This window comes from Astatotilapia calliptera, chromosome 23 (assembly GCF_900246225.1).
Source record: "Astatotilapia calliptera chromosome 23, fAstCal1.2, whole genome shotgun sequence".
Lineage (NCBI taxonomy): Eukaryota > Metazoa > Chordata > Actinopteri > Cichliformes > Cichlidae > Astatotilapia > Astatotilapia calliptera.
In genome coordinates, this window is record NC_039323.1 from 28991267 (window position 1) to 29019090 (window position 27824).

The following is a 27824-nucleotide window of genomic DNA, read 5'->3' on the forward strand; positions in this document are numbered from 1 at the left end:
GGAAAGTCACTTTAATTACTTTGGAATAAGATGTTATGCACTTTGACGCACCAGGTAGTGCTTAGAAACATGAAACCCAGTCTACTGTCTACAGTCATGAGCTGTGTCCTAATTCCTAGGCCACATCCTTCGAAGGACTTGGCCTTTGTGGTCTACATGGGCCGGGTCCTTCGAAGACCGAGAAGGCCGGAAGGCTTTGAAATGGGACGGTCTAGCCTTCAGATTTGCATCACCAGCTCAGCCAAACCGATTTACTCAGGAACAAATAAAACAATGAAAAAGTCAAACATGTTAAACCTGAGTAGCGAAAGACCTGGGGTCTGAAAACGATGTGCTGGGAGTCCGGTGTTCTCGCCGGCTCTAGTGAGCCTCGACCTCCCAGTCAGCTATCGAGCTGGTGGGTAACAGATGTCTCCGAAAACGTCAGAGCACTTTTGCAAATATGTGATGTCTTGATGAATCGAGCAGATATTTGAAGTTTACACAGCTACATTCTCGCCTGAAAATATGCTAAAAGTTTATTTTGTGACCCAGAAAGAGTAATATTAAAACTAGATAGCTGCTGCCATTGTTGGAAACTGGAATTGGCTGGCCGTGCTATGAATTCTGGGATAGGTTGGGCCATGAAGGATACACCCGACCCATCCTTCCTTGTCGGACGCATTTGAAGCAGCCTTCGTCGCCTGGCTGTAACATAATCGGCCTTCAAATGCGCCCTCTGAAGGATGCGGTCTAGGAATTGGGACACCGCTATGGTGTTGCTGCTGGCTACAGTAATGTCTGATCCCACCACATTCCCACCTACCCGATAAAGCTCATCAGCTAAGTTTTGGATAACTTGTTGACAGAGTCAAAAGATCTGGAGCAAACCTGACTCAAGTTTGCTCCATACCTAGGGTTAGGGTTATCTATTTTAGATAATTGTGGTTTTAGGCACTCCTTCAGGGAAACTGTGAAACTGTAGATGCAGTGTCTGTGTGTGTTTGTTATGGCACAGCGGTGACAGAGTTCAAGGAAAACCTCGGCACTGCCTTGAGAACTTTCTTTGTCCCCACTACATTTGCCCAAGTTCCCCCTGAGGCAGAGACCTGCTGGTCTTTGAAGGGTCACGGGGGCGATCTTGAAACAGTGAAACAGTAAAAAACCATAAAGCCTCTTTCAGATGCATTGCTACTCTGGCACTGCTGTGCTCTGAAACCCATTATTCCCTATGGTCTGTGGCACGCATGAATGCTTTTTTACTGCATAGACCAAAGGAAGTGCAGTCCAAGTGTGCCGTCTGGGGAGCACTCACAACTGCTGTACATTTGCACAACTAAAAAATGAAGAATTACAGGACGCAGGTGCAGATTGTGCACATATATCAGAATTGGCTAGTGTGACAAAAATGTTTGGCCATGCACCCAACCTTGTAGTAAATCTTGTGCATTTCACTTTATATGTGAAAGAGCCATTTCTGGTACACCCAAAGAACAGTTTGTTTGTTCCATCAGGTTTGGCATTCGAAACTAAAGATCCAACATATTTGCAAGATCAAATATGAAGACCCTGCTGTGCTGATCCTTTGTTAATAAGGGAGCGGCTAACATAAGCTATTGTAGATGTGAGGATTTTTATGCTATAGCAATGAGGACAGTGTTCAACAGCTGTAAGGTTTATACATCACTCAATAATAAATCCCAACATTTCTTTAATTATATTTAAAGCAGTATGACTAATGTGTTTTCATGTCTTATGTAAAACAGGTTATGATTTTGTGCGATAGTTGAGGGTTTTCTCCAATAAACCAAAATGAGTGTTGGAATGCACTCTCCCTGCTCTATGAAATATTCACAAAGGGTTAACCATCCATTTATCAATGCTCAAAGTCCAATTTAGACACTTATTGTGAGGATATTTATGGCCCAGGTTAAAGTTGACTAGGATTATACTGTGAAGGGATGAAGTACGAATAATATGCAAGGGTTTAAGTTATTAGGAAAGAGCAATGACTTAAACAAGACACCTTTAAGGAGGCTGCTGGTCCCGTTTTAAATAATAATTTTATAATAAAGACTTTCTATAAAATTAATGAATATATATCAAATACATTTCCCACTTGTCCTGCAGGTGGTCTGTTTATCGTTCAAGCTCGGGTCCTCTACCAGAGGCCCGGGAGCTTGACATCAGGAACAGAAATGTTCCTGATGTCGTTTCTGTGATCTGCTGGAAACACTCCGCCAGTTTGGAGACTCCTGTTGCCTTCACCCTTCACATCTTCTTTAGCTCCTCTATCCTGTCTTCAGCTGCTGCTACAAAGGTCAAGAATGACTAGATCTGTGAACTTTGACCTTCGTAGTATTTTTATTACAGCTAATTATCACATAGATCATTAATGCACTGGCATTTTCACCAAACTCTTCTAAAACATAGACCATTGACTTGAGAGTAAATGAAGTCCTATCTATTCAGTGACCTTTGCTTTAAAAAGAGAATATGAGAGGCAGAATTAGCTCTTATTAATACACAAAAGAATAAATTAAGCACATTTTCTTTCAATAAACTTACTCCATAAAGATGACATTCAGTGGAGTTTTTATTTGAGACCATGAGATGACGGGAGACAGCGAAGACCTGAAGATCTCACAGGTCAGGAAAAGCAAAACAAAACATGAATGACTGAAGACTGAGAGATATGAATGATTCTTGTAGAAATAGTTTGGACTAAAATAAATCCTTTCACAACATTATCCATATTTTGGAAAGCCATTCTGGCAATGTGTGTGTGGATGAAAATGGCATTGCTGGCTATGGTAGATGCTTGTGTCTGTCGTGCTTTGTACACTGTGCTATACATGGGTGCAAATAGCCACACTGAATATTCATCCCAGGTACAAATAGTATTGTTGCCAACTGACAGTGCTAATTGCATTTACCTTTAAAAACAAAAACAACACCCACCAAAAACTCCCTCATTTAATTATTGCTAGCCCATTGTCACTTTAATGGGCTGTTTTTTTGCTAATGCAGTCCCGAACCCGTGAAAACAGGAAGCGTGAGTTTTTTTGCTGAACTGGAGAAAACTGGCAAGACAATAAGGTGAGAAAGCCAAGGATTATTACCAAATGGGAAGATTTGTTTGGATGGTAATTATACATTTTGAGGAAATGGTTTGGAAAAAATGCATGCTACATTAAAAACATTACTAACACAGTATCTACAAACCATAATTAAACTTTCCTTTTAAAATATTCAGAATAGTTTATTTTATCTCTTTAAAAGTAAAATATTTTGTGTCCAGTACTTTTACGGTACTTTACCAGGGATATGATGCAGAAAATGCAAACTGAAATGACTCCCAGTGTCAGTATTGGGTTCACAGCATAAAGCTGCGTTCATGCCATTAAATAAAAAAATTCAGCCCCTTTATTCATTTCAATGAGGCTCTGAGGGAGAGTTGCAAAGGAGCCCACTGCAAAACGTTGGACCTTTTTGTCAAGAAATAGGTGGACTTCAGTCTTTGAAGAAGTGCCACTGACTAGTGCAAATACTTCCTGCACCAGCAAAGAGCTATTAGACGAAACCTGAAAAGTGCCAGCCCTAAACAAAATAAACTATCTACAGCAGATGAAAAGTATCTATTTTTTTCGCACGACAATGATCCCAAACGCACTGCCAATGCAGTAAAAGCATACCTGTATAGAAAAAACACGAAGTGGAACACCATCAGTCATGGATTGGCCTCCCCAGAGTCCGGACCTCAACATTACTGAAGCAGTGTGGGATCATGTTGACAGAGAACAGAACAAAAGGCAGCTTTGATTACCCTTCAAGAAGACTGGAGAACTATTCCTGACGACTACTTAAAGAGAAGTTATACACTTTATTTCCATGTAGTTTTGTCAGGTTTCAATAGATTGCTTCACAGATTTCTCATTTTTCAAGCAAAAGATATGAGAGGTGCCTAAATGTCAATTAAACATTTTGTCTCATTAATGTCCATTCAGGAAGATGTAAATTTCTTAAAACTTGGGAAATTATTGCCTGTTATTTGAAGACACTAGCACAATCATGTCAGCAAGACTTTCCAAACTATTTTAAGTGTCATTAAAAACAATTATGACTTTATTAGTATTCAATATTGTAACCAGTTTGGGGGTTTTTTACAGTTGGAAAACAAACAGCAATAACGACACCTACTGCAGCTCTTTTCTTCTTATTTGAAATTAACCTGGACTCGTGGCGTGACAAATAAGGAGGTGGATAAATGGGTGTTTAGGTGTGTGTTTAACCTCCCATGTGACTGAAGTGGCAGAGAGCCAGAACAAGTGTTGGCTGCTGCAGAAGACAGGAGACAGCTACAAAAGCAACCTCGGTAGCCTGCCGAGATCCAGCAGCTAATGTGTTTCTCCATGTTTTCTTCAGATAACCAAAGCAGGGAGGGCCACATCCCTCGTCCCAGTAGACCTGCATTTTCCCAGTGGCTAGACATTACAGAGTAGACAGAGATAGATATATAACCAATCATTTTGATACCAAGCGGCACACATAAACACGCTGACCGGTGAGATTCTTTCCCTGGTCAGCCTTTTACTCTGCTGCTATCTACTTCCCTGGAGACCTAAATCAATTTCTACCAAGACCCCAATGCCAGGTGCTGTGGGAATCTGAGAGTGTTTAGGCTTGTGCTCAGCTAATTTTGGCACCAAGAGGCCTCCTTAATCAATAATCTACCCTGTGCAGGAGCTGAGGAGATTGCTTCGGTATTTCTTTCAGCTGCTCTCTCACTGCCAAGGAGGACACAAAGCTTTCCGCTTGTCCCGGTTCCATCTGAAGGGTCACTTCTTTGTGATTTTCAGGATTAAGCTGTCATTCAATCACAGTGCCGCAGTAGACGTTTCGGTTAGAAAAAGTGATCATTGTCTTACCGCACAACATTTAGAAGAGACGGTCATTGTCTTCCAGCAGAAATCAGTAATAACACCAGAGATTATGCAGATTTTCAGAGCTGTTCGACAGAAAATTTCCACAAGCTATTCATGCAGTTGTAAAGACGCACAGAGGGGAGGCAGGGCTGAGCGTGAAAAACAGGGCATCACGCTCTGCACTCCTGTCTTCTCAGATCATCTGTGAAGCAAATGGCCTGTCACCACACTAGCTGCATCAGTGTGAGCATATTTAACTGTCTCTGCTGTCAACAGACTGTAAAATGGAAAGTGCTGATAACGTTGGGATACTAACAGGTATAAAGAGACGGCCGCGGGGATGCTAGACGCTTATCTGCTCCCCACAAGCCTCCGGTCAGAAAGCCCGGGACGCTTGGTGCTGTAATGTGATTTGAGCAACACTCGTGTTTGATTGCCTCATCAGATTTGTTGGCTTTGAAACTAATGAGCAGCACACGCCAAGCATGCAACGCTGATGGTTGTTGGAAACATGTGATGATGATCGGAGTTGGGGTATGTAAGCTGGAGCCAGCGTTTTGGAAGCATGGATATCAAGAGGGAACTTTGTTATCATGTACCTTCTTGTGTTTGTGAGCCATTAAAATAGATTTTTATCTAAGCTCTATGCTCTTTTTATAATCCGCATATTTCCCTAGCAAAAATCCAGTCATACCTGAAGCCATCCCCTCACAGTTACTCCTGCCTGTTGTGAGCTGAGCCATTGCAGGCCTCTGATGCAGGCTGCTGTGCACCTGAATGATAAAAGCTTTGCTCAAGGGCATCTTACAGACAGTAGCAGAGAGGGGGGGAAAGGGAATTCTGACTGTCTGCTTTCTACTCCCTCTTTCTGAGGGGTCATACTGCCGTTTTTCTATTATGATATGATTTAACAGTGTCTGCCATTTCTATTCTTCCTCTATCTTTTGTTTCCTAACTGGACAAGCCTCTGTCTGTATCCTCTCTTGTTCCAGTCTCTGCCTGATTGATGGGCCAAGTAATGGCCCTCCACACTGACACTTTTATTTGCAGAATTTACAGGCAAGCAGCACCTGCTGCGGGCAGATGGTTCTATCATCTCCTACAGTAGCCAGATGAGTTCATGTTTCACAAGGTACATATGGGCGCCATTTTAATCAGAATTCAGGTTAGCTTTTCAGCAGGCCTACTGCTTGCACCCATGTTTAAGAATCTATCCGTGTTTGCAATCGTAGGAGTGCTGTGCATAAACACAGGAACAAGAGTGGAATTTATGGACTGCATATGTCCCTGTTCCTGTACAGAGTTATTAGCTATGTAAATCCAAGATTATGACATAATCATGTAATTTCAGCCCGTCTGTTCGCTAAACTAGTTCCAGCAACGACAGTAGATGGTCCTCAGCTCTGCAGAGCAAACCAAACAGTACCAAGAAAGTACTCACATGTAATATCTAATGAAATAAAGGGTATTCAATTGGGATTTTGACCCCCTGCGTCATTTTTACTATATGAAACCTAACACTTGTTCTTTAATGATTTCAAAAAGTAATGTTCATTTTTCCTCATGTTTGCTCATTGCATCATGTTTTTTCACAAGTTTTCTTGTGCTATATTTGTGGATGTTTCACTACATCCAAACAGGATGAAACCGTCGCAGATTCTGTGGAAAAAAAAGGTGTGCTTATTTTAGCATAAAAATGGCAACCAAGACAAGTCATGGGCACTTTCAGTTTGCCAGGTTGTGTCGAAAACCGAGTGTGGACTATAGGAAGACAAAGAGCTTTGGGTTTTGGTGGCATGGATGGAGCCACAGAATCACTGTGATACTTTGGTTAAATCAGTATTTCTGGATACAGTTCAAAAACCAAATCATCTGTCAACTAAATTCAATTTTACTTATGCAGAATGAAATCACATTAGTAGTTGCCTCAAGGCACTTTATATCGTAAGGTAAAGATGCTACAACAATACAAAGAAAACCCCAACAATCAAACTGCCCTCTATTAGTTAGCACTTGGCGACAGTGGGAAGGAAAAAATGCCTTTTAACAGGAAGAAACCTATGGCAGAGCCAGGCTCAGGGAGGGGCCATACATCTCCTGTGACCAGTTGGGGGGTGACGACAGTTACTTAGTTACGCTAACCTGCCATCACAATCAGACCTGTTCACATTTAGATGATGAAAACCAATAGAAATACCAACAGAAATATTTCTGTTGGCTTATTTGATGAGAGAGAAGCGTCTTATTATATTTTGTCTCCAGATGCACACCGTTCTAATGATGAGGACTTTGAAGATCCATCTTCTAATAGCTCATCTCTCCCCTAGTTATTCATTTACCCAGGGTTAAATAACCAAGAATGAGTTTTGGATCTGCCAAACGAAGCAGTTGAGTTGCTTCAGTCTAGGCTCAGTGAGGAAAACCTCTTCCTAGCAACCAGATTTTCTTTTTGTAGGCATCATGTGAAAAGTCTTTGAAATGGTTGATGCCTTTGACTATTGTTTTGATGCTGAATGTCTTTTGGGTACAATGGGCTGTTCATTGACAGGTCAAAAGCAAGCTTAAGATGTGCCCTACAGCATAATGGCAATTACTTTGCACCCATACTAATTGATCATTTTGTCCAGTTAAAAGAAACCTACAAAAATATGAAAATTGTACTGGAGAGGCTGAATCACATTTTATGAATCAGCTGAAAATACGTACAATAATTGGACCACTTTGTTGTTTTGATGCTTTGATATTTTTGAACTCTGATAATAATGACTAGTTTCCAGAAAACATTTTTAAGCAGGTCTGAAGCAGCTTGCAGCCTTCATGTTTTCAATTAAAATAATTAGTTGATTTTTATTTCAACATAACTGTAAAATTCAAGTTAACTTTAATGTTAGTTGCTGTGGAGCTACCTGGACTACTCCATTTTCTGTTTGTGGATGCTTCAGTTGTAAAAGTTTCACTCTGTAAAAGCTTGTTTTTACAGAGTGGGTGGGGACACAGTTGTGAGCAAACTTAGTTATCTGTTACAGGTTTTCCGGTATAGCCATGCCAAGTAAATGGTACTCAAAGGCAATCTGGTATATTTTCACAAGCAATCTTGAGGCTTTAAACTGCTGAAACTGTTGCAGCTTCTTCTCATTGGATTCATTTTGAAATACATAAAGCTGCTGAAGGTCAAGAAGGTGCAAAGTATGCACTTAAAACTGCCCTCTTTATAGATCTCATGTGTGAATGTGAGTAATCATGAAAACTGCTCTTTCTCAACGAATGAATGTAAACATTATGCTGTGTTGTGACATAATCTTTACTTTGCCGGTCTAACGGAGTAAAATACACTCCTTGTAATCAGTTTATTTGATATATCTCCTTCTCTCTCTGCTCCTAGCTATCGGCGAGCCGGTCAAGTTGGAGTGGTATAACCCCCAGGGCGAGCGCATCGTGGCCTCTAAGCGAATGGCGCTCCACACAGAAGCATCCAGATCCAAGCTCGTTATTTATAATGCCATCATCGAAGATGCGGGTATCTACCGCTGCCAGGCCACCGATGTCAGTGGTCACACTGAGGAGGCCTCCGTTGTGCTGGAGATCTACCGTAAGCTTGATAACACACACACTAGCTGACACATTTACCCACAGATGCTCTGTGTTTGCTTCCTAAGGAGATTGGAACATAAGGACACAAAGAGAATAAACATCTCACATTAGCTTTTGATCACCAGGACAACCAGCTGATTCATATTCTCTCTACCCTCTCCACAGCCACAAGCTGCGTTAGCTCTCTGTGTGTGCACATGCATCTTAGAAACCTAAGATTTCTAAGATGCATGTACCTTTGACTTTGTGTGTGACTGTGTGAGTTAGACTGATTCTTGTGATTAAATTATAATGACGGCTAGCAATGCCACAGGATTTAGATCCTGTCAGGAATAATGAGAGATCGGGCACTGACTTACCTGCCTTGCTGACCAATCACTATTTCCTGGGAAAAAACTTAATGTTTTGCCCAGGAAATAGTGTTGGTGTTTATAGGCCTTTTTCTTTTTCTTTTTTTTTACTGATTCCATTCTAGCAGTAATCAGTGAATTTGCATCTTTAAATTGTTGTTCAGCAAGACATCCGACTGAAACCCCACTAGCTTATTGCTGTGATTTAATTTAGAAATAAAACGAGAAAAACATGTTGGTTTCACTAAGATCATCTCCTGGAGCAGGGAGCTTTGTGCAACTTAGGGAAAATTACAATGTAGATCTAAAAAACACAAACACATGTTTTATGCGGATTTAAGTGGAAAGGAATTCAAGCTAACAAAGCCTGACAGGCATAAAATAGCATTTTTACACCAATAAAGTGATTCCCAGAACTATTAGCTGGAAACTTGGCATATGTGCGGTGTGTACTTAAACAGTTTGGGGACATTGGACAAGTGGAGGACAAAAGAAGTGTCAAGCCTAAAAACAACTATCTACAGCAGATGAACTGTGTCTAAAAGTCATGTCCTTAAGAAAAGGACATAAATAAGAAAAGACCAGCAAAAACCCAACACAGGACCTGAGAGATGCATCTAGCCCTTCAGCTGATCCATCCACTGTTCACTGAAACATCAGGAGAAAGTATTTCAGTGGAAGGGTGGCTGTCAAGGAAGGGAAACTGGGAGAAAAGGCTGATTATCAGTGGCAACAAGTCTGATGGCGCGATGAATCCAAACTGGATATTTTTGATTCAGAAATCATCAGTTTATAGAGAAGAATTCAAGTGACAGGTACAACAGTGAGGGTCTACAGCCATATGTAAAACACGGTGGAGGCTCTGTCATGGTTTGAGGCTGCGTTTCAACCACCGGTGTTGGAGATCTTGCCAAAATTGATGAATTATAAAGACAGAACTGTATCATCAAATTTTGATCAACCATGCAGTGCCATCTGGAAAGTGTTTCATTAGCATTAGTTTTGTTTTTTTTGTTTTTTTAGCAGGAAAATGATCCCAAATGCACTACCAGTGTAATAAAAGCACACCTGGATAGAAAAAACACAGTGGTACACTATCAGTCGTGGATCGGCCTCCCCAGAGGGCCCGGTGGCGCCAGTGTCCGGCAGCTTCGCCTCTGTCAGTGCGCCCCAGGGTGGCTGTGGCTACAATGTAGCTGCCATCACCTGTGTGTGAATGGGTGGATGACTGGATGTGTAAAGCGCTTTGGGGTCCTTAGGGAGTAAGTAAAAGCGCTATACAAATACAGGCCATATACTGTATCTATGGCTGTATCTGTGTAGAATTAGTATTAGCCTGCTATTCAAGAGAATTTGGTGTCAAATCAAGGTGTGAAGTCATTTAGTGGAACACTTTAAAGTGGGTTATAGAAATCCAAGTTTTTTTATTAGTCTATTGACAAAATGCTTGCGAGAGCAGGGTTCATATTAAAAAAAAAAGATCATAGGTAGAACTCTCTCTGTTCGCAGGTGAGAGGACAAAGATTCCAAAAGCTACAAGCACAAAAGATAACATAAGAGCCAAGTGACCTCTGAGGTGTGAGTCTTTGATCAGGAGTCTACACAAAGTTTAATTGGAGAAAACGTACATGGATTTGATTCCAGAGCTCACTCACACACACACAGTTATATGTACACACACTCTGGAAATCATCACCTGCTGTGTGGCTGCCTTTTCATCCTCTCCCAGCGAACCATTAGGGGAGACATCACAGCTTCAATCACACCTGCCACCACTCAGCCTTTGCCTCATTCAACACATAACCAATTCCCCAAAATCATTGTTTCCATGGTAACCAGGCATCACTCACTGGGGTCCTCAGTGTAGATTCCATGAGCAGCAGGCGGATGAAAACCACCCTAAAATCCAGCCAGGTGTTCTGCCAGCGCACAGTCGGAACAGGCGAGGACTCCTCTGCACGGTGCACAGACCTGCGTGCTGCAACATGTTCTACATGAAATTCATGACCTGTGGGAGACCAAGTGTTGACATCTTCTCCGCAGTTGCTGACTTCTCTATGATGGCCAGATGTAATCATGCAGCACGGATTGTCAGATCAGTTTGGAATTAAAAGCTGGTCCACAGTCTGATGAACAAAGCAGTAGCTAGCAATGAGTTAGTGGCCAATCTTGTGCTAACTCACATTAAATTTAGTACACACATGTTCCCTGAGATGGCAACTAATTAATTCAGGGATCCTCTGATTCAGTTTTTTCCACCAAAGCCACAGTGAGGTTAGTATTTCTAATTTTAATTAGAACTGTAAAATCTAAAAGCAAATCTTGCCATGAAATTTTGACATTTGAGTCCTAAACAACAAGAAAAGTTAAGTAACCAATTTGCTTTTTATCTATAGTCATTTCAAAATTTGTGCTTCTTATGCACCATGGTTTATGGCCAATTAGCTACAGAAAGTGATACTTGGGAAATTTTAGCAAAATAACATATTTAACACTGATGCTCTCCATAAGAACATTATCTGGTTAGCATGTACATTTGTCAACGTGAGAATGTAGCATGCTAGGATTGCCATTTAAGCAGAAACATTGCTGTTCTGTGTGCTGTGCCTGCTAGCTTGATTTCTGTTAGTACTCCAGTGTAATGCAGTATGGTTGCTACTATATTAGCACTACTGTTTGAGCCACTCCTTTTTTTTTCATTTTCTGAACAAGTAGCTAGTCATATTTGTGGAGGTTTTTCAAAGTTGTCTTTAGTGACTGCCAATAAGCTACCGTATTCTTAAGGGAGAGAAATAGGGTAAATTACAAAGAAACAGACTGAAAATGAGTTGCAACAGGTCTTATGGACTGATGAATCCAATCGTGGTGTTGGAGATCTTGTGAAACTGATGGAATTACAACCACAGAAATGTACCATCACATTTTGATCCAACATGCAATACCATCTGGAAAGTTTCTGGTTGGCAAAAATAATCCCAAACACACTGGGAATTCAGTAAAATCAAAGCTGCATAGAACAACACACAAAGGAACACTATCAGTGATTGACTGGCCTCCCCAGAGCTCGGACCTCAACATTATTAAAGCAGCATGGAATCATGTTGGCAGATGAACAGTTAAACTTTGAATGTCATTCAAGAAGCCTGGAGAACTCAGTCAGCTGTCACATTTCGTGAATGTATGCAACTTCTTTAACAGTAAATTCTTCTGCTAATGAAGAATGACGACATGCAAGGTCACATGTAACACATGTTATCTAGCTGTTAGCTAGGTAGCATAGTAATTGTCAATCTCATGTCCTTTTACTCACCGAAAATAGTTAGTAATCCCTCCTCTGTTGCCAACTAAAATGGAATCCATTAAGGCCTATAATAGTGTTCCACCCTCCACACCATCAGGGTATTTATATTGTACTGCAAGCAGTTTACCTGTACTTGTTAGCATAACCAGACTTATGCAGTCAAAATAGTATAAGTAATGTAAGCATCAAAGTGATTCTTATTTCAAGATAAACCCTTTACTGTCACAAAATCATGAAAACCTATTTTGGTGACAAAAGCCGCAACATCAATTAGCTGGTGTAATATGGTGCCGTTTTCAACTGTATTCAGTGACAGAAAATTCATAGTCATTATAGAGTGAGCCAGTACAATGTCTAAGCCTTTCATTTCCTGTTAGTTTATTAATGGACAACGCAATAATGCTGCACAAGCTCATTTTCCAAAACCAGCTAATTTGGCCGGAACACACAGAAACAAATCTGTCTCACATTTGAGGCAGGTCCAGGGAAATTGGCTCGTCAGCTTATCAGACAGTTATCTTTGCAGTGATGTGTCTACGAACGACAGCAAAGAAACTCCAGAGTACTGAGTACATTCTCAATTCGCCAGTGTCAAGTGTGCAGTAGAGTGTTACTCCAGAGAGGATGTTTCCCTTACTGATTCTCTTGTAGAGCAGCACGACTACAAAAGAGACAGGAAATGGATACAAACAGAAGGAACAAGTGACACCAGAATGTTCAAACCTGAGAGGGAGGCAGAGGGGGAGAAAGCAGATTTTGCAAATAAAAAGAACACATATGGAGGGGAGGGTGGATGATAAGAAGCCAACGGAGTGAATGACAAAATCACGCAAAGGCATCCTTGAAGTTAATGAAGACACTGAGATGCCAGACACGTTCACAGGCGGAGGATGCAGCCGGGGAGTGAAAGCTCATTTTGGGGAGCAGCCTGGCATAAATCACAGAGCAAAATGCTAATGCTGAAGCCTCACTAAGGGAAGGGACTGATAGAGGAGCTGTAGCTGATTTATTCACACCCTCACAATATAGCACGCAGGTGATAGCAGGTGGTTGCGGCGCTAGCAGAGCCAGCCCGAACACACATCAAAAGCCAAGGAAAGTGGGGTTCGACGAGAGCTCGCGTGAGATCTTTGTGGGGAAATGCTGGTCCAAGAACGGCGTCCTCGTAAAACACCCAATGTTTGCCAGGAAGAGGACACAGCTTTAAACAAGCACCAAGGGGAACCTATTAAAGAATGCTGAAACCAAGATGGAGTGAATCAAAGCCTGCCTGTGCTTTTGTCAAATTTTGCAAACAGTAAGGCTGCAGAATAACTCTGCTCATTGATTCTTTTATAACTGGCAGCAAGTTAAAGCGAGTTACTTTTTGCTGTCACCTGGTGCTGTTTCATCACACTTGCCTTATCTGTGTCCCAGAAAAACAGTCAAGGAGGGATTAAGCTTTTGCTTTGTTTGATTTTCAGAGTAAAAGCTCATCGTCAGTTTGCACTGTGCATAATTTTTCTCCTGCGTGTCTTTCCAAATGCTTTCGGTGGGAACCAATGGGCATTATTTAACATGACAGCTATGCTTAATAACGTGGTTGTTGTGCACACAAGGGGTGTTATTGAGAATTCAAGCACTGAATGTCAACAGTGAATGTGTGCACGCTGGGTTTGTATAATATTATAGTATTCAAATAGTCCTATGGATAGCAGTGTTGGTCTGTCACACTGACACAATGATGTCACCTGTTGTATGTGAAGTCCTGTTAAGACACCTCAAACTCTGAGTTTTTTATGTTTGTAGTGTCTTGGATGAGGTGGATCTGATTGGCAAACTTCACATTCGCTGGTTCTTCAGACATGGAAGGAATGCTCGCCTTCTATCCTGTCTGTACCCATATGGAAAAGATACAAACTTTATAAGATTAATATATATCTGTCTTGTGTGAAACTTGTATGAAAAGCATATAAGAGTGAAAACAGATATAAGATCCCTTGAAAAATTATATAATGAAACTTGTATGTTTTGGATACTTACTAAAACAATGTATGAAAGTAATGAGAAAGTGGCCACTTTCATGAGTAAATCATGTAAGTTTTTACTATTTCTTTTCCATATGTGTAGTCTGCAGAGATGGGCAGTAACGCGTTACTTGTAACGCGTTACTGTAATCCGATTACTTTTTTCAAGTAACGAGTAAAGTAAGGGATTGCTATTGCAAAAACGGTAATTAGATTACTGTTAGATTACTGTTCAATCTCCATCTTGTTTGATCTTGCAGAGAGGCTGACATTCCAGGATGTTCAGTCACCGCAGGAGTTCCGCTATGGTGAGACAGCAGAAGTTGTGTGTGATGTCATTAGCTCCCCGGTGCCCGTGGTGGTGTGGTACTACCAGGACAAAGAGATCACTGAGGAGCACCACAGTAAGTTTTGCCCCCCCCTGATTTCACGTATAGACTTTTTTCATTACATTTCTTGGTTTTGTTCTTTTGTTTTTTTTAATTGCCGTGGGAAATTACATCCTACTGCTCTGTCATTTGCAGTGACCAAACAAAGAATGGCTTGTTAGGTTAGCTCAAAGGTATTCAGAAGGCCTCAAGATCAGGGACACAATATAAAGTTATGTTTTGGGATGTGAAGTCTGAATTACAGTAGGTAATCAAAGATCAGTATCAATGACTGTTCTTTAAAAGTAATTGAGTTGTAATTGCCCAAAATTTGAGAGGCTATATACTGTAAAAATATAAATAAAAGTAGAATCCAAAGTTTTTCAAATCTTGTGAGCACAAAACAGAAAACATATCAAGTGTTTAACGTGAGAAAAATGCACCATTCTAAGGAAAATATTTGCTCATGTTCAATTTGGTGGCAGCAACTAGTCTCAAAAAAAGCTGCAACAGGGGCGACAAAGGGCGATTAAGTAATGCTAAAAAGAAACAGCTGCAGGAACATTTTTCATGTGATTAGGTTAACTGGTAACAGGCCAGTAGCATATATAATATAATCCTGGTAAAGGTTTTTGTCCACTGAGAGTAGTAAAGAGCAGTTTTCTACTTTATGCATGAATACATGATACATCGTTCCTGTCAATGGTCACGCTGATTGAGTTGCACGCCCACAAATGTGCAAAGTCCCAAGGAGAAGAAGATGGCTAACAAAACAGAAGTAGGAGCCTCCAGTGCTGAAAACTACCTGCCTAATAACACACAAATATTTAACTGTATTAGGCTAGTGCGTGACCAATACAGGAGACCGATAGCGGTATTCAGTATTTTTTTTCTTTCAGACACACAGAAATACAGTTTCCTGGCATTGGTTATATGTCGTTATTCATTTTCTCATCCTCTGGCTAAATCTGCTTAAGTTATCTGTTTTTTGTTTATAAGCATATAATGTATCTGTTTAATCTTGTGTTAAAGGTAAATTCCTGTTAAAAAAACAAAACAAATATATATATATATATATATACATACATACATATATTGTTTTTAAGTGTGAAATGCTTTTGATCAAATCATCCCAAAGTCTCTAGTCAAAGAAAGTACTTGGATAAAGTACCACTGCTTAAGTGTGAATAGTCAGTGTGTATAGTGATATTGAATATTTTAGTAATTTATGGTAATAATAAAAGTTGCATGTGAGTGATAATCTCAAAAGGATTGCATGACGAATGTAAATATGCCAAAAACACTTAATTATTGAGAGGAAAAAAAGCTTGTCAGTCTCAGCCTGCCCAACTGTTTCCCTCTCTCGGTCATTGAAAAGGCTCACTAATGTGGCAAAAATTCAGGTCTCTGGGAAATGCTATTCCCTTCTTTTGTGTGGATTCACAATAAGACAAAAGTCTAAAATTCTATGAATAGAAACCCCATCAGCCCCGGAGGGAGGCGTCTAACTCAGACAGAGACGATGTTAACAAGCAGCTGAGAGGACGGATTATTGAGCAGTTGGATAGCGACATTCGAAGATACCGCTTCCCATGAGATAAAATGCAAACCCACACCCTGCATCTTTTGGGAAAAAGCCAGCTAATGGGTGTATTTATGTGGCACTATTGTCTATCATCTTCCATCCTATTCGAGGGAAGGCTGATGTATGTCATTTATGAAGCTCTTTCTGGTAATACCACCCTTTTCAGCGCTAATAGTGCTAAATGTCAGAAGAGTAGTCTACTTAATATTAAAAGAAAAGAAAGATTCACTTTCAGTAACAGTCTTCCCTGATAGAAAGCAGGTGCTGCAGACTAGGACTCATTATTTTCGTCTTCGCCTCTTCCCTGATTTACAACTCTCTACACCGCTTCCCCGTCCTTCTTCCAGACAAAACACATGCCTGAACAGATTAGAAAAAGTGACCCCTTGAATCTGTCACGGTTTTTAATTGAAATTCAAATCTTCAGCAGCAAGGTAATGATGAAACATGGAGAAGAATGTTTTTTTTCCTTTAATCATTTCACTCTAATTACGCTTCGTGGTTATAAATATATTTGCTTGGGAGAAATGAGATAGAGGCCCGAGCAATCCCGGCCAATCTCCCAGTGGCCACAATAGGAGACTGTGTGGAACTGTAATTGCGCAAGTGTTTATCTGTGTGGACTTTATCAGGTAAATGTGCTGAAGAGAAGATTGACAGTCTAACTACTGAAGAGTGGAGATGGCAATTTTCTCCCGCTGTTTTTCTAACTTTCCTATCTCGCTTCTCTCCCTATCGTATGCTGTTTTTCTTTTGTTATTTCCACTCTCCCCTTCTGCCTTTCTCCGGCTGTCCTTCTGTCCTCCTTTTCACGTGTGCTGTGAAGGCAGGTTCCAGGTGTTGCCAAACAACAACCTGCAGATCCATCAGGTGACCAAGGCTGACGAGGGTGTGTACCGCTGTGAAGCCAGCGTAGAGGCACGCGGGGAGATCGATTTTGTGGACATTGCAGTGGTGGTCAATGGTGAGTGAGGATTTTTTTAACATTTACTTGAATTCGTGATGACATTCTGATGTACAACAATAACAGATTGTTTAAGGTTATTTCCAGGATTTTATGGACAAGAGCAATGTTGAGGTCTAGCTGCCAACGGACCACAATAACCAAGATTTCTGCAGTAAAAAATCAAGTGTGGTCTACTGGCATCTTCAGGGAGGACACAAAACTAAAATCAGGGTAAATGGGCAAGGACGTGCAGACTGAGATTCAGTTCACCCAAATAAAAAATATCCATAGTGCTAAAATCTTTGTTTTTCCTAATAGTCAGTGTAATGGCTACAAAACAGCTGATAGTTTAGTGCTGTAAAGTCTGAACATACATACAGATCTGGCACAGTCCTGCTTGTTTAGCAGTTGGAAAGTTGTTGTAGATTAAAATAGACACATTGCTGATACATGCTGACATATCGGGGTGCCAGAACTTCAGTGCAATTTAACAGTGACGGTTTTGTGTGGATCTGTGCTCAGTATAGCTTGACAGTTGGGGAATTTGTCAGTGACAGATTGGGAAAAGTTTAGCAATGTGGATAGCAAGCAAAATTAGCTTTTTTAATGGATTAGGACGATGGAGGGATTCCCCTGCTGTAATTTCTGCCTCAGCGTTTCCAAGGGTGTGCTGGAGTTATAACATTGGTAGAATTTTTAACTCGATACCAGTAACCAGGAAAAAACAAATCACAAAAATTATGAGGCCTTTAAAACAAAAGATTACAACAGCAAAGAATAACAAGGGCAACACTGTGTTGTGTATATCTAAAGTGTCCAAATATCCAAGTGTAGTAACACAGGTATAAGATACGGTAAAGCACTCTGGAACACTCTTGAAATACCGCCCTTGCTTGACTTACCCCCCAATAGATGGTTATTAAAGGAATTCAGCTGTACCCATTCCAGTTACAGATCCCCCAACGAGTTCGGTATTGTTATTTTTCATCATAACCCCTCTGAACTGAGATTGGGTAATTTGTGTGACTGTTGGCTTCCTTGGATATAGTAGCTGTGTCCAAGGGTTCCTCTACAGGATTAAATCCGGATTCCTGGTTACTCATGGCCACGATGGCACGCACATAAAGTACCATCAAGAGATGATTGGGCAGATATTTAGTTTAATTCAATTCAGTTCAGTTCGAATCAGTTTTGTTTATATAGCATCAAATCACAAGAGGAGTCAGCTCAAGCCACTTTATGTTGTATCATACAGGCCCTACAATAATACAGAGAAAGGAGAAGGAAAAACTCGCTTTAAACAGGAAGAAACCTCAGGCAGAACCAGGCTCGGAGAGGGACAGCCATTTGCTGCGACTGGTTGGGGGTGACGACTAGGGATGGGTATCGTTTAGGTTTTATCCGATACCGGTGCCAAATCAGTACTTTTGAAACGGTGCCGGTGCTCAAACGGTGCTCAAACGGTGCTCAAACCGGTGCTTAAAGAATGGAGAACACAAAATTGGTCCAAAAACCTCTCATATTCAGCTGTTTTTTGTAAAAATATAACAATGTTAGCCTTTTCTGCAGCTATGGGGCATATATGGTATCACTCTTGGCTGGAAGCAGTGCTTAAACAATGGAAAAAACACAAACTTTGTCCTAAACCTCTCATGTTTAACTGTTTTCCACTTTTTCTTTGGTCATTTTAGCCTTTTTGGCCAGGGTGAAGGGAGTATCTGCCATCAAACAAGAGGACAGCCGCATGTAACTACTAAGGTGTTTGCTAGTTCACCTTACATGCATTAATGTAATAACGTGGTTAGCCTACTCAACGTAAATTAGCTACTCACGCAGAGAAGAACGGCTGCTGCCACCATCATCCGTCATCATTTCTGCTACACTGGCAGGGCTAGGGGCCAGGACTCTCCTCTTCGTGTTTTTGGGGGATGTTGCATAACAGGCAACCCACCCGCAGTAGATGTGCTCGGTGTGAGGTCTCGCAGCAAGCTATCAAATACGGCGCATTTCTGGGCTTTTAAAAAAAACGCTATGCGTTGCCAGGTGTTTCATCGGATTTGAGGTGTTACCTCCTTTGACACTATCACAGTATCAGCTTAAAGCACTTGTTGCAGGCTGCTGAGTTTGCATATTTTGCTGTGAAGTACAGCCAGACTTTTAACCGCTTAGCCTTGGACATTTTTAATCTGTAGCTCTGCTCTAACAGAACGTATGTACCTGGCCCCGCCTACTATCCTCGGAAACGTAAAATGATTGGCTAGAAGTGTATCACAGCTCAGGAAAAAAAAGCACCGAAATGTGCGCTGCTTTTCGGTCTGGTTACTACCCATCCCTAGTGACGACAGTTACTTAGTTACTCAAAACTGCCATCAACAACGAGACCTGTATCACATTCAGATGACATACCCTCTCTCATCCTACCGGTTGAGGGGAGGAAGACGAATTCAAATGGGACAGAGATGTCTCATTTGAATCTCAGAGGATTCTCTTAGATAGTGCAAAAATCAAAAAAACTAAATCACCAGTATTATTAGACTGCTGGGCATCTGTGCTGCGGGTGACTTGACATCATATTTGGACTGGTACTTATTTAGTGCTTTTCTAAGTGCTTGCTTACTGCAAGCCTCATTCAACCATTCACACAAGTGCTTTAATGTTAACCAATACTTTAATGTGTATCCAATACTTTGACTTGGAGACTAAAGGAGCCAGGAACTGAACCACCAACCACTTTTGTTTTATAGCTATTAGCCAACATTGTACCGGTACTGACTACAAACTCAGCTTTGCAGATTTGCAGACCATGCTCCTGCACACATAGTATCAATAGATTAGCATACATTAAGGCATGAATTTCCTCTCTGCAGTATTGTTGTTGTTGTTCTCAAAATTCAACGCCTTTCATTCTTTTCATTTTTGGACTTACAAAACCTTAAGGGTTGCAGGTGCCCAAGGTTAAAAACATAATACATGATCAAGGTTAGTTTAGCAGTACCGTTTCTCTGTGACTGCAGAAAAAGATAAAATATAACAAGGTATCATTCGTATAATTAATTAGCACTAATTTGGTTCCTTTAATTTTTTTGTTTTCTAGTTTGTTGTTGTTAAGTCTGGAGACTGGGGGTAAAATAGCTGCATCCTGTAAGCTGTCAGTTTGTTAACAGTTACTTAAGATTAGTAGAGTATTATAGCATGAAGCTGACATATTTCACTGAGTGTTTGCAGAGTTTTGATCATCTGCAGAGTGAAGGCAGTGACTCTGAAACAGCTCCTACAGTCGTGCAGCAACTCATATGAAAATTCAGGTTGAATGCATGGACCTGTAGTTGTAGTATCAGAAAAGAGCTGTCAGCTCTGACAGATTCAGTTTCAGTGAATTATAAATACTTACTAGCTGGTCTACTGGCTACTATGGGGTGTGGTTTTAGTTTGTAATTCTCTCTGTTCTTTAGTATGATTGAAAATTTTAATTAGCGATGCCTTCGGGCTCTGTGGCCCCAAAAATCAAAGGATGTCATATTAATTTTCTCATTTGTCCTCATCTACCGTGAGTCACCTGAGACTGTTGAGGTGATTGAAATGTGATTTTACTACGGCCACAAGCATCTTGTAACGGTTGAACAGCTGCAGTATTGTCTCTGCCTATGTAATTCTCTCACTCCTAATGTAATAGCAGATCAAGCCTCCGCCAAAAACTATGAATTGCATTCAATTTAGCACACCACTTACCTCACTTCTGAGGAAGATCCAATAAGCTTGCTCAATGAGGCACGACCTATTATTGCAGCGACACGACACTCGCCATGTGGTGCTGAGGCGACCAGACCTCGCTAAGCATCCTAACTCCGTAAGGGAGCCACACCCAGAGGGAGATGCATTAAAGTGAACTTCACTTTGCCTCCAAGAGACTTATTCTGCAAGTCTGTGAAGACTTTTAACATTTTGCATGAGTGAGACAAAAGCTGCACCATTTGGTCCTCATGAAATATATAAAGCACTTAGAGCTAAATAAGTCTTCTTGAAACTAATGAGTTTTGGTACGGTACCACTAGACTAGGGGACATCTGTTACACCAGCGCCTTTGTCTCCTTTTTTTCTGAGCACTCGAAATGTTCCCTTAAAGCTGTCCACCTGGAAGTTAGGAAATAAAACTGGATGATTCTGATGCAACTGCTCATTCACGATATAAACTGTAAAAGTGGGCACGAACAATGATATATCCTCCATTAAGATGTTGTCTACCATTTTAAATCGTCAAGTCACATTCATTTTATTGAACGGGTATGTGAGGAGTGAGGACTGCTCTTTCATCAATAGAAAGATTTTGAAACTAGTGATTAAGCTAACCTGAGGAGTCGCTACTTGCTGGTCATTAGAAGGAATGCAGGTTTATAGCACTTAAGAATTGATTTCACTATACAAGCAGTACTTCTTTTCCTCTTGGTGCCACGAACTGACCAAAATCCAAAGTACTGTCAAATGGGGCTCAAATGTTACTTTACTCTCTCTGGTGCAGAGCTGGGTTGTAAACCATCTGCTATTATTGGCAGTTTGGACTAAACTGACCACTGTTGGCCATAAGCAGTGGGAAAGAAAACCACCAAACATGCCTATGCTGGTACACATTGGGCAACTCTGCGTGAACTCTGGGGATATGTGGTTAGGGGCAAATTCTTTTTTTCCCATTTGGGCCTCAAGCAGGTGTGCTTGAACTCAGAAAACCCTTGTGGGGATCCAAATTAAAAAAAACTGCTGTGAAGCCTGCATGAAGTAACTGTGGATTTGTCCTGTCCACACAGCCCCACCATGTGAGGCCAACATATGTCCCACATTTCTTAAAAGTAAGGGGCCCACTGTGGGGCTCGTGGGTCTACATAGACTGGTCTCACATACACCCCAAAGGTGCACATTTGCTATAAAGGTGCAGTCATTAATCTAGTTAAGCTTCGGTTGCTCAGCTGATACCTGTCCACTTATGTTCCCCAATTATAGCAAGCTAAAACATTCGCTGCTCTCTTTCTATCTCACTGCCAGTCACTCCTCACACCAGGAAAAGTGTGTGTGGTAGTGCTGCTTTTATTCCACAGTTGTTTGTGTCTGTTTAAAGTCTGTTATGACCTTTGTGAACTGACCAGCTTCAAACAATAAATTTACCTACTGGCAAATGACAAACAAAAGGCCTAAATAGCTAGGTACTTAATTCATAAATTTGTGGAAACCAAAACAAAGCTGGGAAAAACAGTACATTCGCTGGGTTACTTAAACCCCTCCTGCCTCAGTAAATGTTAATTCTGCTCTCTGTCTCAGCAGGTTGTATAATCAAACCATTGTGTGTTTACAGCTGCATGGCCTCCAAGTAGTGTAGAAGATCTACTACTGCAAACTGATGTTTTTCTTGCACAACTTCTCAAACTGCCATCATGGTATTTAGTTCTGAGATAGCAGTGGTTCAGAGAGACTTGTAGTTAAGCCTCTAGCATAAAAGAGTTGGTCTGAAGGTAGAAAAGATTGAGAGGGCATTTGCTTAAATGTCACCTAGTGTCATGGGGCAGACAAATAGTATAAGCTCCCCATCTTTTTTCTGTAGAAAGTGAACATGTCATCCACTCAGCTCTTCACAGTAATACTTAGAGATCTGAAAAACTGCTGCTCTGCTTCTTTTCAACAAATCTATGTTAGTATGCAAAGTATCCAAGAACAAAGCAGTGGATGTGCTGCCTTATGGTTCCTCTGACATCTCTATCTGACTTACATCCACGTTTTCTTTCTTCCTGATGGTGTAAATAGTCCCTAAGGAGTTTTCTAAAGTGTACGAGGCACTGTGCAGTTCAACTATGGAAAGCCATATTGCACCCATACCATAGCTTTTACTCTCAGTTATTTGAACAAGCAAATAACTGAGAGTAAAAGCTGCATTCCAGTTATTTCCATTTCAACCCCTTAAGCTACATCTCATCTGAAGAGCTATTTTTGTAGGCTGGGGAAGAGGCTAGAACTTGAGTCTTATTTGATCCCCAAAACACTGCCTTTCATTTGTAGAGCATTACACTTCAGTAGTGTTGACTAGGATTAGTCCCTTCCTTTGCAACTGTGAAACCAAATTAGAGCAAGAAGTACTATTCGTGCCAAGATTTTCCAAAGTAAGCCACAGGGGCAGCTAGAAGATCTACTGTATTGACACCTTGCATTGGTCAGACAACACAACCAGATGGAGATTAAGTAGATTGCTAGGGGCCTCAGGTGTGTCAATGAGTACAACAGGGTACATGTTTTATCTGTCAGCTACAGACTGTAAACGGTTTCCTGTTGTGACGCCTGGGGATTTGGCAGCATAGTAAGACACAAACTGTGGCGAAAAAAGGTAGAAACACAGTTCTTCTGTGTTTATAGAATTCTGAAAAAAGGAGAAGAAGAAATTATGAAGAACTAAACTGATACAGCTACAGGGCATGTTTGGATTCATCCTAATTTCTATCAGTGTAACATGGAAAACTTGAAACACTCATTTGTGCCCAAATAAGACTGGACGTTGATTCTTATCCAAGATATAGTTACAGCCAACAATGAAAAGAAGCTAAATCTGGACACATCTATATAAAACTTCACTTGAACTGCTTTTTGAAATGTCATACTAGCTAGTTTCATCCCATTTCTTGCTATGGTTCATTTTTTAACACCTTTCACTCTGTTGCATGTGCAAGTTTCACCTTGAATTCTGAATTCTGCTTCACAACCATTCTAGGTCATAAACTACTTGAATAAAGCGATGTATTTTTGCAGCAAGTTATGAGCGGTCTCTCTGAAAAAAGGAGCAGGAAAAAGTGAAACCAGTGGCAGCCTGTGTGGTACACTTATTTACAATTAGTCTGCCATCAAAGACCAAAGGTCAATTCATAATGCTCATATGCAAACAACTTTAGCAACTGACCTCACAATTTTCACAAGTGCCAGTCTTTGCTAATAGGACACAATCAACAGACACTATAAGATGAAATAAACAGAAACTGTAAGATGAAATCCAAACATGCTGTACAACTCCCATCAAATATAGTAAATCAGAGCTAACCATTTTTCCATTCCCTGATGGAATGTTACTAAATTACAACAATATGGCTGAATTGCTCAACCTGAGACCTCAGAATGAGGTTTCACACATTACTTTGCTGTATTCAGACAGGGAAATTGGGAAAAAGGATGGCAATGTTTACGTTTTCAACGTGTATAATTTCAAAATTGTATCAATGCGTATCCATCAAAGTAAATCTTATAATCCATTCATTTAAGCTTTACATTTCCTTAATCAGAATATTTTTCTGAATGAATAACAGCTCAGTTTAAAGAGGGATGAATTCAGCACAACACTTCATGTTTGAAATAAAGCCCTTAGGCCAACCTCCAAGTACCTTGCCAACAATGTTCCCTCTAAGGTGCGCGCGTGCGCAATTGCGCACTGCTGGCACGGTCTCTGCACACAGAAAATTTATGTTGCGCAAAGAAAAAAAAATCAAACCTGAATTGAAATTAAAATTAAAACTTTAACAATTCTGTTTGGTAGTGTTAGTCAGTAAGTGACTGGCTGCTCCCATATGGGATTAGAATGATGCCACCTTATCCCATAGTCCCACCAGTAATGTGATTCACATTCGTATATATGAAGCTAATCAACGTCGCTGACAGGCTATGACAGCGTTCTCATGTGCCGACACCGGTGTTTTAGCTAGCAAAGCGGTGTGGCTGATGTGGAGTGAAGCCACGTTAATCACAACGTGTACGACCATTGGAGATGTGAGCAGGACAGACGGAACAATTAACGGAAAAAGTGTGGACTTTATACCAGTTTTTAAATTGTGTTGATAGGCCACGTAAAACCAGAGTTAAAATATATGCAATGTTTGGTTTTCTTCCTGAATGTTATCATTGTTTATATTTACTGCGGGAAGAAACCGTAAAAATGGCGTTTTATAAGGAAAACGCTCGAAAGCACTCTCGGCCTGTGAGCAAAAACAACACCAAAAAAAACCCACCTTTTCCTATTGGTGGAAAAATGTACCATGTGGACCAATCAAAAAATGATATGGCAACATGGAATTTATTGTTTAGGAAGGGGGACGTTTTAGGAGTGACGGCGGTGTTTAGAGATGTGAGAGATTTGCGACGTTTAGTGTGAATCTTGTGTAGTTAGTGTGTAGTGTAGTCAATAGTTTTGTTGTGTGTGTCAGAACAATGAGGCGACTGCTGAGTGTTACAGGTGTTACAGGAGTGATACATCTGCTGTTGTCAGGCCTGCAGGTATCAGGCTGTTGTTCTCCTTTTTGTGGACAGAAATTATTTTTTGGAGTGGCACAAATGATTTGTGTGGCATCAACTTTGATGCAGAACAGCTGATTGTTCTGTAAATAGTTTGAAATGTTTATTTAAAAAAAAACGCCTTGGCCGCATTTTTAGGTAAACAGCTGCAAAAAACTTTGTTGTTTGCATAACTCAGTTAATTTTTTGAGGAAGTAACTATATAATTAATTGCCCAACATTGGTCCTTATATACTGTATTTTGCAGACAGAGTTACAGGACTCTCTCCCAGACCACAGACTCATACTCATAATACAAGTCAGAGCTTTAAATCAAATCAAATCAAATCAAATCAAATCACTTTTATTGTCACATCACATGTGCAGGCACACTGGCACAGCACATGCGAGTGAAATTCTTGTGTGCGAGCCCCACAAGCAACAGAGATGTGCAAACATACACAAACGAGCAAAATACAAGAATGGCCAACCTGAAACTAATAAATATATGTACAATATATAATAGTGTATGCATTTCTGGATGTGTATACTAAATATTTTCCTACGTGTGTGTGTGTGTGTGTGTGTGTGTGTGTGTGTGTGTGTGTGTGTGTGTGTGTATACACATTTTTACAAATTAAATAGTAAAAAAAAAATAAATAAATAATAATAATAATAATAATAATAATAAAATATATAAAATATACAGAGTTGAATATGTGCAAAACAAGTGGCATTTATATACAGTGTGGAGTGCATAATGTTGAAGTTCCAGTAGTGAAGCTGAGGTGTCTATGACGTGTTCAGCAGTCTGATGGCCTGATGGAAAAAGCTGTCTCTCAGTCTGCTGGTACGGGACTGGATGCTGCAGAACCTCCTTCCTGATGGAAGCAGTCTGAACAGTTTATGGCTGGGGTGACTGGAGTCCTTGATGATCCTCCCCGCTTTCCTCAGGCAGCGCTTCCTGTAGATGTCTTGGAGGGAGGGAAGCTCACCTCCAATTATCCGTTCAGAGCACCGCACTACTCGCTGGAGAGCTTTGCAGTTGTAGGCGGTGCTGTTGCCATACCAGGTGGTGATGCATCCAGTGAGGATGCTCTCACAGTGATAGAAGGTCCTGAGGATGCGGGGGCTCATGCCGAATCTTTTCAGTCTCCTGAGAAAGAAGAGGCGCTGCTGCGCCTTCTTCACTGTTTTGTTTGTGTGTACTGACCACGTAAGATCCTCAGCCAGATGTACTCCAAGGAACCGGAAGCTGCTCACTCTCTCCACAGCAGTGCCGTTGATGGTGATGGGGGTGTGTACTTCTCTGCACCTCCGGAAGTCCACTATCAACTCCTTTGTCTTTGCGACGTTGAGGGTGAGATGGTTGTCTTGACACCAGTGGGTCAGGGCGCTGACCTCCTCCCTGTAAGCCGTCTCATCACCGTTGGTGATAAGACCCACCACTGTAGTGTCGTCCGCAAACTTCACAATGATGTTGGAGCTGTTAGTGGCCGTGCAGTCGTAGGTGTAGAGTGAGTACAGGAGAGGGCTCAGTACACACCCCTGTGGAGCACCAGTGTTCAGTGTGATGGGGGATGAGGTGATGCTGCCCAGTCTGACCACCTGGCGTCTGTCAGACAGGAAGCTAAGGATCCAGCTGCAGAGGGAGCTGCTCAGTCCTAGATCCTGCAGTTTCCTGTCCAGCTTCGAGGGAACGATGGTATTGAATGCTGAGCTGTAATCTACAAACAGCATCCTCACATACGTGTCTCTCTTCTCCAGGTGTGACAGGGCAGTGTGTAGTGTCAGGGCTATGGCATCATCAGTGGACCTGTTGTGGCGGTATGCAAACTGTAGAGGGTCCAGTGAGTCAGGTAGTGCAGAGCAGATGAAGTCCCTGACCAGCTTCTCGAAGCATTTGCTTACGATGGGGGTCAGGGCTACAGGTCGCCAGTCGTTCAATGAGGAGATGGTGGAGGATTTGGGTACAGGGACGATGGTGGCCATTTTGAAGCAAGCTGGGACTACAGACAGAGAGAGGGAAAGGTTAAAGATGTGCGTGAACACTCCAGCCAGCTGAGCCGCGCATGACCTGAGGACGCGGCCGGGAATCCCGTCCGGACCAGTAGCTTTGCGTGCGTTCACCTTCCTGAAGCACTTCCGCACATCCTCCTCAGACACAGTGTGCGCACTGACGTCCACTGTGTCTGAGGAGGATGTGCGGATTTATTTATTTATTTAAAAAAGAAAAAAGAAAGTTGTGTTTTCAAACTTGGAGTTCAAGTTATTTTTACTTCCAATAGTGTTAACATACTACACAGGTCATGAATAAGATTTTTTTTAAATTTTTCATTGTAAGTGGGCTAAAGCAGTTAATTAAAAGTAGTCTAACATAAATGTAAATGCTGTAATTTGATTGTTTTAATAAACCATGTAACTTGGATGGATTCGATGCTGGCGTGACCACAGTGCACACGTCTGCTGTTGCTCACAGTGGTCCAA

General features: G+C 41.1%; 1 protein-coding gene across 3 annotated transcripts in view; it reads left to right on the forward strand.

Moving 5' to 3' along the window:
- The window catches only part of ncam2 (neural cell adhesion molecule 2), a 162157-nt gene that overhangs the window by 16128 nt on the left and 118205 nt on the right, over positions 1 to 27824 (forward strand). For all 3 annotated transcript variants that reach the window (XM_026160121.1, XM_026160119.1, XM_026160120.1), the window contains 3 exons: positions 8287 to 8493; positions 14413 to 14556; positions 16932 to 17069. In XM_026160121.1, the coding sequence (XP_026015906.1) occupies positions 8287 to 8493; positions 14413 to 14556; positions 16932 to 17069 (489 nt within the window). The remainder of the gene's footprint in view (positions 1 to 8286; positions 8494 to 14412; positions 14557 to 16931; positions 17070 to 27824) is intronic.